The sequence below is a fragment of the Pyxicephalus adspersus genome, chromosome 2, assembly GCF_032062135.1.
Source record: "Pyxicephalus adspersus chromosome 2, UCB_Pads_2.0, whole genome shotgun sequence".
Taxonomy (NCBI): Eukaryota; Metazoa; Chordata; class Amphibia; order Anura; family Pyxicephalidae; genus Pyxicephalus; species Pyxicephalus adspersus.
In genome coordinates this window covers 1,970,035-1,980,962 of record NC_092859.1, presented here as the reverse complement: position 1 = coordinate 1,980,962, position 10,928 = coordinate 1,970,035, and the positions used below count along the sequence as shown (strand labels likewise).

Genomic DNA, 10,928 nt, shown 5'->3' with positions numbered 1-10,928 from the left:
ATGGAGAACACAGTCCTTTCAGGGGCTCTTTGTAGGCTTGGATTTAGATCACAGTCTTTTCAGGGGCTCTCTGTAGACTTAGATGGAGAACACAGTCCTTTCAGGGTCTCTCTGTAGGCTTAGATGGAGAACACAGTCCTTGCAGGGTCTCTCTGTAGACATAGATTGAGAACATAGTCCTTTCAGGGGCTCACTGTAGACTTAGATAGAGAGCACAGTCTTTTCAGGGGCTCATTGTAGGCTTGGATTTAGATCACAGTCCTTTCAGGGGCTCATTGTAGGCTTGGATTTAGATCACAGTCAGAGAACAAAGTCCTTTCGGGGGCTCCCTGTAGAAATAGATGGAGAACACAGTCCTTTCAGGGGCTCTCCGTAGACATAGATGGGGAACACAGTCCTTTCAGGGGCTATCTGTAGACTTAGATGGAGAACACAGCCCTTTCAGAGGCAATCTGTAGACTTAGATGGGGAACACAGTCTTTTCAGAGGATTTCTACAGGCTTAGATAGAGAACACAGTCCTTTTAGGGGCTCTTTGTATGCTTGAAATTTGGTTCACAGTCCTTTCAGAGGCTAGCTGTAGGTTTAGATGGCGAACACAGTCCTTTCATGGGCTCTCTGTAGCTTTGATGAGAAACACAGTCCTTTCAGGCGTTCTATGTAGACTTGGATTTAGATCACAGTCTTTTCTTGGGTTCTCTGTAGACTTAAATGAAGAGCACAGTCCTTTCAGGGCTCTCTATATGCCTAGATGAAAAACAAAGTCCCTTCAGTGGCTCCCTGTAGGCTGTGATGGAGTGTTTTACAAGAATCTCTGTAGGCTCTGATGAACATTACAACCCTTTTAGAAGGTCACTGAAGTCTTGGGGGGACATTATAGCCCTCAGAGAACTCCCTTTAGGTTTAGTTAGTGAACACAGTCCTTTCAGGGTCACTCTGTAGGCTTAGATTGAGATCCTTTCAGGGACTTTTCAGGACGTAGATAAAGACTGTTGTCCTTTTCAAGGTTCTCTATATGCTTAGTGGAAAAAGCTCTATCAGCTTTATAAGTATAGATGAGGAGAAAAGTTGTTTTAGAGGTTCTTTTCTTCCAGAAACTCTGTAGGATGAAATATATAGCTCAGAGGTTATTTGTAGGAAAGCTCTGTCCTTCAAAGGCTGTCTGTAAGATTTGGGGGAGAACACAGTTGTTTCCCAGACTCTCTGTAACCTTTATTTCTGTAGGCTGCTATGAAGAGCACAGCACTTTAGGTTTCCATGTAATTGCCCCTGGGGTATAAAACTAACTGGGCATTAAATAAAGAATACGGAATCTTTTACAATGTCATTTGACTTTAAAGGCTGTAAATAGTATCCTATAGTCCTCAATGCCTATATAGTCCAGCTGTGAGGCTGGTCCCAGACAAGAGCCTCAGTCCATTAGGTCCTTTGGGTAGGACAGGAAGGGTTCTCTGCTGTCCTCCATAATAGATTCACAATTCTTTACGTTGATTATTTAAAGTGGTGAATGAGAATGGTAGAACACTTCATCTGGGATGAGATCACAGTCCACTCGCTAAGTCTGCTGGCTTTTCTCGGAGAAAGCGTAAAATAACACTAAAAATGACCCATATTTTTTTTTATGGGAAAAAACAAAATAAAGTATGTACAAAGCGTTTTTCTTTTGTATAGAACACTCACGTCTCTTATATTATATAATAAAACAGCACAGAGACACAAAACTCTCTTAACAGGAGATATAATCTTTTTTTTTTTTTTATAAATGGCCTTTTTTGTTATTGAACTGTACAACTTTCCATTCCCCGACAATCTTCCATTGGTCTGCTGCCCTACGCTGGTCTCTTCTGTCCCCTAGTGGTTACACTCAGTAATGCTTTAAAACTGACATTTACTTTTTCCTCGATTTGTTTCTGCAGATTTTGGAGGCAGCTATCGCCTCGGCAGATCAGCCTCCACATCCGGAGTGCGTCAGACCTCCGTTCAGAGGCAGAATCAGGTATTTTATGTAAACCTGCGTCTCTTCTGCCGCATAATCCCTGCAGTCTGACCTCTGCAGATCATCGCACTTCAGTGTCATGTTGTCCTAGATCACAGCTGCTTTGAATTGGCTGCAGAGCATTGCTCCATTTCATAGTAAAAATCATTGTACCACATGCAGGACATTGCTGCCGTGTCATAACCTAGAGTATTGCACTTGCCACTTGCATGCAGATCATTGCTCGCTTCAATATGCAGATCAGAGCACCACTCTGCAGAGCATTACTCCACTGGCACTGCTATTTCATGCAGACCATTTCACCTGTCTTTAGGGCATTCTTCGATTGGGGATTTGGCCTGAAATGCAGATCATTTCTTCTGTCTTTAAGGCACTTTTTTGTAAAGATTTGGCCTGAATTTGTAATGCAGATCATTTCTCCTGTCTGCAGAGCATTGCTTCACTTCATTATGCTGACTATTGCAGCTGTCTGCAGAGCATTGCTTAACTTCCTGTACACAATAACCTGCTTCCTATCACATATTATTGTGCCAACTGCAGCGCTTCGTTTCACTTCATGTCTGTGCCTTTCCATCCATTCGTAGCTTCTCATACAGAGCATCTCATCCTTCCACAGAACATTTTGCCTCATTCGGTGTGTTAAGACATTTGCTTCTCTGCAGAGCATCAATATGCTTTTTGCATGCCAATAACTGCAGAGCATTACTGCTTCTGATTGTCTGCAGAGCATTACTGCTTCTCATTGCACTGTACAGAGCATTCCATCAAACCCTCAACCTTCTGCTTTTCAGCATCACTGCTTTTTCTGCCTTGTCCTGCTGTCTGTTCCTCCCTGCAGAACATCACATCCCTGTGCACAGCATTGCTGCACTTCTTGGACACATATCATCTTCCTCTGCAGAACGTTACTCTTGTACTGAAGAAAAGATCTTTTATTGCATAGGGGGAATTCAGAAATGGAAAAACAACTGACAATAATTTCCTGGTTTATCAGTTAACATACTCTCTTGCCCTATGTATCAACTATATTTATGACTGGGCAGTGAAAGTAGAAGCAGCAGACTGATAGACTCATTTCTCTGTCACTTGCATCTTTTATCAGAATGCCTCTTGTTAGCACATGAGCACTGCAGCACAAATAATTGTGAACGTTCACTGCAAGAGTTTGCAACCAAGTCCAATGGGCTGTCTCTTGAATACAGACTACATACAATAATTGTGTTCTGCTAAAGGTGAAGAAACTGGAACAAAAGAGCTGGTGTCATTAGGATTTGGGGTGTACCAGCAGCCTATGGGAAGGGGAGGGGGCTATTTTATAGGAAAGTTGTCACTTTAACATATCCTCATCATATAATTCAATGCTACCAGGGCGCTTCTATATCAGTCTCTGAGATCTTTCATTGCATTGTGGGCCAGATTTATACTTTTTGCTCCTCTAGGCCAGTTAGATTGTGACCCCCCCCCCCAACAATAACTGACTTTGATGCTCACACACACCCACAGGAACAAAAGAGAGCAATATACAGAGAGAGAAATAAAGAAAGTGAGAGAGAGATGGAAGAAGAGAAATGGGAGGCAGAAAATAGGGGATGGAGAGGAGAGAGAGCAATAGGGGGAAAGGGGCAAGAGAGAGGAAGAGAGAAGGGGAAAATGAGAAAAAGAGTAAGGGGAGAGAAAAGGAAGGCAGACTGAGTGGGAGGGAGACGGTGAGGGGAGAGAGAGAGAGAAAAGGGGGAGATAGATATAAAGGGAGAGGTTAAGGAAAGGGGAGAGAGAGGAAGAGAATTTTAGGGAAGAGTAGGAGAGGGGAAATAGAGGGGATGAGGGTAGAAAGAGGGATGGAGAGGAGAGAGAGAGAAAGGAAAGAGAGGACATATATATATATATATATATAGAGAAAGAGAGAGAGAGAGAGAGAGAGAGATGAAGACAGGAGCAAGGAGAAGAGCGAGGGAAAGAAGTGGAGAGAGGCAGAGATTGAAGAAGGGAAAAGGGAGACATGAAAACGGATGGAGAGGGAGAAAGAAGGGTGAAAGGTAGGAAAGAGAAAGGGAGAGGGCAGAGTGAGAGGGAGGGAAATGGTGAGGGGAGGGGGAGAGATAGGGAAAATGGTGAGATAGATTTAAAGAAAGAGGTTAGGGAGAGGGGAGAGAGAGGAAGAGAATAATGAGGGGGGGAGTAGGAGAGGAGAAATAGAGGGGATGAGGGTGGAAAGAGGGATGGAGGGGGGAGAAGGAGAGAAAGAAAGGAAAGAGAGGACAGAGATAGAAAGGTACAGGGTAAAGAGTGGAGGGGGAGAGAGAGAGAGGATAAAAACAGGAGCAAGGAGAAACGAGAGGGAAAGAAGAGAAAGAACTGGAGAGTGGAGAGAAGCAGAGATGGGAGAAGGGAAAGGGAGGCAGGAAAACAGGGATGGAGAGGGAAGAGAGAGGAAGAGAGAAGGGTGAAAGTAGAAGGAGTAAGGGAGGAGAAAGAGAGAGGGCAGAGTGAGTGGGAGGGAGAGAGGGAGGGAAAAGGTGAGTTAGAGATAAAGAAAGAGATAAGGAAGAGAGAGAAGGAGAGGGGAGAGAGAGAGGAAGAGAATACTGGAGGAGAGTAGGGGAGAGGAAATAGAGGGGAGGAGGATAGAAAGAGGGATGGAGAGGGGAGAAGGAGAGAGAGAAGGGAAAGAGTGGACAGAGATAGAAAGGTACAGTGTAAAGAGAGGAGGTAGCGAGAGAGGCAAGGTGAATAGAGAGGGAAAGAAGAGAAAGAGAGAAAGTAAGGGTGGAAAGAGGGAGGCAAGAGGACAGAAGACAAAGAGAGATGTAGAGGGGAGAGAAAGGGAGAAAGACAGGGGAGAACATGGCAGGAAAGAGGAGGAGAGAAGAGAGAGAGTGGGAGAGATGAGAGAGGGGATAGAGAGAAAGAAGGAGAAGGGAATAAGAGATAGAAGCGGGGGATAGGAGTAGTGAAAGAGCAAGAGAAGGAGGAAGGTAATGGGGAAAGAGAGCACAGAACAGAGGAGAGAGAGGGGTAAGAGAGGAAGGCAAAGGGGGTATTATGAAGCATAATGGAATGGATAGCTTCAATACAGGGGTCACCCTGCACAAATCTCTTGCTGTATGTGACCTCAGCTTAATCACTGTCACTTGTGGGCCAGCAGCACGTTCCAGTCCCACTGTCAATGTTGTAATGTCACCCCCTAGTGGTCATGCCACCTGTGACCTTGTGGGAAATCTACCCTAATGGTAAAGCTTGCATGTGATTTTGATTTGATATTTGGTGATCGGTTACCAATGCAGGGTAAAGTATTAGATCCACAGTAGAGCAGGAATGCTCTACTCAGGAATGCCTTATGTTTCTGGTCCCCTTCCCCTCAAAATTAATTTGTTCCCGCCAATAAGTTCCCGCCAAAACTGTCGTCTGCACAGAGCCAAGGACAAGCCCCTGCTTCTATTTCATAGTGCTCAAGCCAAAGGGCCCTAAAAGAAAGCAAATGCCCTTCTATACCCATGCTGTGCCCCTCCTGGGCTCCGATAGGTAGGTAAGGCAATACTCAAGTGTATGGCATGCCACAGGATCCAATGGGTATACAAAGTGACAAAATTTAGGATATTTTAGCAGGTGTGATAAATTCACACATTTGTGTTTTTAACCTTACCAAAGGATCCCCCAAGCCTAAGTAAACTTTTATCTTACATCTGACTACGGATGAATAGGTGGATCTTCAATCTGTCTCTTTCTTTCTACCAGGCTGTCCTGTCGCCCACCCCTTCTGTGGTCCCCGGGGGTCGGGAGCGTGACGGGAAGTTGCAAGAGGTCATCGAGAGGAAAAGGTTTCTGTGCCACGAGATCAAAAATCGCCAGCCGAGGGCCGAGAGGGGCCTCTGCAAGCAGGAAAGCTTGCCCATCCTGCCAAGCTGGCGTCGGGGGTCAGAGGGCCGTAAAGGTGGGACCCCGCCGTGCCATCGGCAACATGCTGTGCTGTGGGACACTGCCATCTGACTGCAGCCACCTCGCCCTCTTTTTTGCTCAGGGGCGCTGGCCGACACCCTGTGGCGAGAGGGCAGGAGGAGAAGACAGTGTGACGGGAGTGGCGGTCTACAGGGAATACGATCAAGGGAGGAAAGACATAGTGCTCGACAAATGCCAAGTTGGCATGCCGAGCAGGCAGATAGAACATCCAAAAGACGAGAGAGGAATTCCACAGTGGCAAAAAATTGTCTTCTGAAAAATGGGACATTGGGAGTGGTAAATGAGGGGAAATAGGCTCCTCGAGGCGGGTGAGGCTCCAGTCCCAACCAGGTCCTCCAATGTCATGTGAGATAGACTGCAGGAATTTGAGCCAAGAGGCTCTTCCAACAGATACAACACATCACCACCACCACTGCTCTAGAGTCACATCGGACAGGAAGGAGACCCTGCAAATCCGGTCAAGGGCTATACCAGCAGGAGGCGCTACCCGGTACAATGCCCCATTACCCTCCCTACATTGAAACAGGGTAGTGCGGTCTTTCCATCCAAAGAGAACATGAATATTAGAATCGTTACACTGAGCAATCACAATCTGTTACCCTCTCATAAAATAATATATCAACTTTAAAGAATATTAAATACTCCCCAATCAGACGTATAGAATCCAATATGTGTGCGTGTGTAGGCCGTGGGGTCTGTTTATAAAAATCAGCGTTTCATTTTGTTGTTGCCTTATTTTTTTAGGTGTCTTGCCATGAAGCCCCACCCACTGTCTCCTTGCCAAATGAGAGTTCCCTTGCTGTTCATGAAGGATCCTTATTGGATGGTTTGCGGGGACAGTCAAGGACATCAAGTCCTTAGTAACTAAGCCAAACTGATATCCAATCAAAGGCTCCACTTGGACCCTATTGGGTGGGCTAGAAGTTAGGGAAAAGCTCTGGGGGCAGGTTAAATTCTCCTTACTCTTATAGACAGACTGGGGAACCTAGTGATGGATTCTTCCAGGTAGAATTTAACATTTTAAGTCAAAAAATGGGTGACAGGTTAACAATAAGTTAGCCTACTGGAGTATTAGCAAGGGTTGTTTATGGGCATTAGAATAGGCTCTCACCTAAGTGTTGTGTTCAGAGGATCACATTTCCAGACCCATCTTTGTACTCCCTAGTCCTTCCCCCGAGGATCTCTGATCATGTGACACACAGGGTGCATAATTTCCTCTCTAGACGCTCCTCATAATGCAGTGCTGATATTATACCATCAGCACTGTTTTCTGCAGCATCGTGCTGTGAACCCACTGTATTCTACAACCATGCCACCAGGGGGTGTCTCTATGACACCCTGAGCTCACTGAAAAAAATGTTAGGCTTTCTTCAACCAATAAGAATGGGCATTGGACCATGGAGTGGGGAGTGGGGTAAGACAGTGCAGGGGACAAGCTTTTCAAGAATTGCAATGAAAGCTGCTTTTTTTTTATTTTCCAAAGGGCTAGGCAGTTCATTTTTTCATAAAATACCAGAAATAAGCTTTAAACAGAAACTTTTTGAGTCTTTTTTTTTTTCAATTTTACTGATAAGTAAAGCTTACGAGTTTATAAACTGGTCTTTTTATATATATTTGTTCTTTTACAAAATCTTTATTTACCAACCAAGATGCATTGCAGGGAGCTTCCATTGTAAAGCCTTCGTGGGGCGTACCGTAATATCCAGGAGGAAGTTGCTGCTCGCTTTCTGACCGCCTTTCTCTAAATGAAGGTTCATACAAAGTCCTATAAGCAGGGGGGGATTATATATATAAATATATAACATATATTATTTAATAATAATATATGTTATATATAAAATAAATAACATGAATAAAAATCCAAACCTAAAAATATTGAAAACACTTTTTCTTTTGAAGTTCAGGCTATGGTTGCTGCAGCCTTAGGTCACATGACCCACAACCAACTCCGATCCCTTTGCCTCGATGATTTTACCAACTGCTAAAAGAAATCTTCTTTTTTCTGACTTGCCTCCGTTAAAACTAATGAATCACATTTTTTTAAATACTTTAAAACTGACAAATGTGTTGGGTTCTAGCTACCCATTCATTCAATTTTATAAATCGACCCCTATAACTTATAGCAATTGTGAGTGTGTGGGTGTGAGTGTGCATACGTGCCCTGCGTGGGCGTGCACCACTATTATCCAATCAGAGAGTTAGTTTCTGACTCCATCATTTTTTCAATGATTCCTAATAGAAGTGAAATTCTTAAAAAACATTCTATATAATTCAGTTCTAGGACAAATTCTGCATTCTTGGTAGCACCCAGGGTAAAGGGTACCTAAGAAGACATACCCCAAATCTCATCCCACTTTATAAAGGGGAATTCCTTTTCTGAGCTGTAACAGCAACATTTCAATTATTTATTCATGTATATAAACGTTTTTGTATATAGGAGGACACTGGGAAGGACTACGAGATTGTAACGACTGTAGCTTCAATGTTATCTCGTGTTATTATAATTAGAGATTCATTCACTATCGGTTTTCTATCACATTTTGGGTGAAATTTCCTTTAATATTTATTTTTTACTTTGTGAAGTTAGTTTCATGTTTTATATTTATTTATTTATTTTGTGAAATGAGTTTTGTGTTACCTTTTTTATCTTTTTTTTTTTTTTTTTGTGAAGTTGGTTTTACGTTTTGTTTTTTATGTTATTTTTACAATTAATTTCATGTTTTGACATTTTTTTTACTATGTTGTACTATTAATATCATTACCTATTATTATAATTGCTTTGAAATGAATTTTAATATATGGTCTTAATGGGAAAAGGGGTCATAAAAAAAAATCATCTATCCATTCACTTCCCTTTTTTTCCCCCTTTTTAGAAAGTGGTAATTTATTTTAATATTTTTTTTACGTATTTATTTATTTATTGAGTTTTAAACTGGTTATTAACTGGTTATAAGACAAGTAAATATTTCAAGTGCATTATGGAGCCTTTTCATAGCATGGTTATTTGCTTAGAGGTAGATACTAGATGGATTTTTCTTCTGAATCTCGTGGCCTGTGCTTTTATTGCCTAAAATATCAACCAAATTTTATCAAATTGTTCACGCAATTTATTGATTTTTTTATGCTTTTATCCATATTTTCCTGCCCCGCTTCCTGCCATTCCTATTACTCCCTGCCATTCTCTCTTCTTTCCTTTTTTTCCCTTCCTACCGCCCTTCAATCGTTTAGAAAGTCGCTTCCTTAATTTTTTACTATTCTTTTTTTTTATTTTTATAACCATTTTACTTGTTTGTTTTTTTTTATTTGTATTACTATTATATTGAAGAATGTATTTATTGATGTGAAGCACCTTGGATCAGCACCAGAAAGAATCCTTTTAGGCTACGTACACACGTCAGATAATTGTTGTTGGAAAATGTATGATTAACAATCATTTTGAATGATTGTATAGTGCAGGATTCTGTAACAATATGATCGTTCAAAGATAATCCACCAATAATGTACAGACATTTGATGAAATTCAAAGTGACGTACACGAAATCATGGCTCTGAGTGATACAAAAAGAACGTGTTGATGATTTTGCCAACGAACGTTCGTCCTGAGGACTGTTCACTTACCTCTTTCTGTATTATGCCTTTCTACGTGTACTCATGTAAGAAGAAAGCTGCCCTTGCTATGGTGTATTTGTTAAATCGGACCGAAACCCAAAATTTTTAGGGTAGACAACCCTTTTATTTAAAGGATTTTTTTTAAATTTTTTAAGTGCTACTCTTCCTCTTTCTGATCACCGCTGCAGAATGAGAGCGCAAAGCCTCCCGGGATACCTACGTCACGCATACCAGGAGGCTCCGCGCATGCCCTGATCTCGGACATGTGCAGAAAGAGCCCTTTAAATAATGGAAGGAAAAAATCTTATTCCCCACCTGCGCAATGTGAGATTAGGTGACGCAGGAAGAAGAACCGGGGAGAAGATATTGGTGGGCCGAAGATGGATACCCGGGACAACGCTGGACCTAAACGAAGAAACCTCCCGACCGATCAGCGGGATTAAAGGTAAGCCTGATTTTGAGTTTAGTTCCGCTTTCACTGAGGAGCAAGATGAAGGTGATGTGCAAGGACAAGTTGTGAAGAAGCGCAGGGTGTGGTGTAAAGATTGGTTGCTGGACCGAGACGCCATTTCCCATGAGAATCTGTTCAGCTATTGTGCAGTAGTGTGTTAAAATAAACTTTCGTTCGCCGCACATGTGCAGAAACATCCGCGATCAGTACACGACCGTACAATATATAGCGATCCATCGCCGCCTGAACGGTTCCGCCAGGACGGTCGTTTGTTTCCAATGACATCACTCGTTCACCAGCGTCATTGACCTGCCATTGGGCACTTTTTTCTGGTAATGATTACACATTTACAACATTTTCTTGCCAAACAGATTAAAGTGATTTTAGGTCATGGTTGATGCACAGATTCCACATATGGTATTGGTTTTAATAGATTGGTTCTAGTTTTTGAAATAATGACCTCAATAAAAACCACATAGAAAACTAATGAAACATGAAAATTAAGCAAAATTAAACTAGATATGCCTACGCATACAAAATAAATGTTTAAAAAACTTAATGTCAATATATTCTATATTCATTATATTTACAGAACTAATCACAAACAAGTCATTGAAAAATTCCGCTTGTATGATTTCCTTTTATGCTGATGATCAAGACAATCACGGCTCCAGCAGTAGTCTGCCATCATGTGTCTATCCCATCTGCCCTGATACCTTTCTTCCATCACCTTTATATCTTGATGTATCCTCTCCCCTTGTTCCTCACTGCTATCACCAAGGTTTTACAGAATTTTCTGCAAATGGCTATGGAGATAGTGTACCTTCATGCTCATTGTAGCACCCACATTTATAAAGTTTAAGAACAAGTTTTGTACCAGTTCTTCCTAATTTTGTGCTTTATGGTTCCCCAAGAA

At 42.1% G+C, this 10,928-nt stretch overlaps 1 protein-coding gene across 2 annotated transcripts in view; it reads left to right on the top strand.

Annotated features, from left to right (window-relative positions):
- NYAP1 (neuronal tyrosine phosphorylated phosphoinositide-3-kinase adaptor 1) overlaps positions 1-7,727 on the top strand; it is a 25,254-nt gene extending 17,527 nt beyond the window's left edge. For both annotated transcript variants that reach the window (XM_072399246.1, XM_072399247.1), the window contains exons 7-8: positions 1,916-1,995; positions 5,731-7,727. In XM_072399246.1, coding sequence (XP_072255347.1) covers positions 1,916-1,995; positions 5,731-5,982 — 332 coding nt within the window. In that variant the 3' untranslated portion in view covers positions 5,983-7,727. The remainder of the gene's footprint in view (positions 1-1,915; positions 1,996-5,730) is intronic.
- Positions 7,728-10,928: the final 3,201 nt, after the last annotated feature.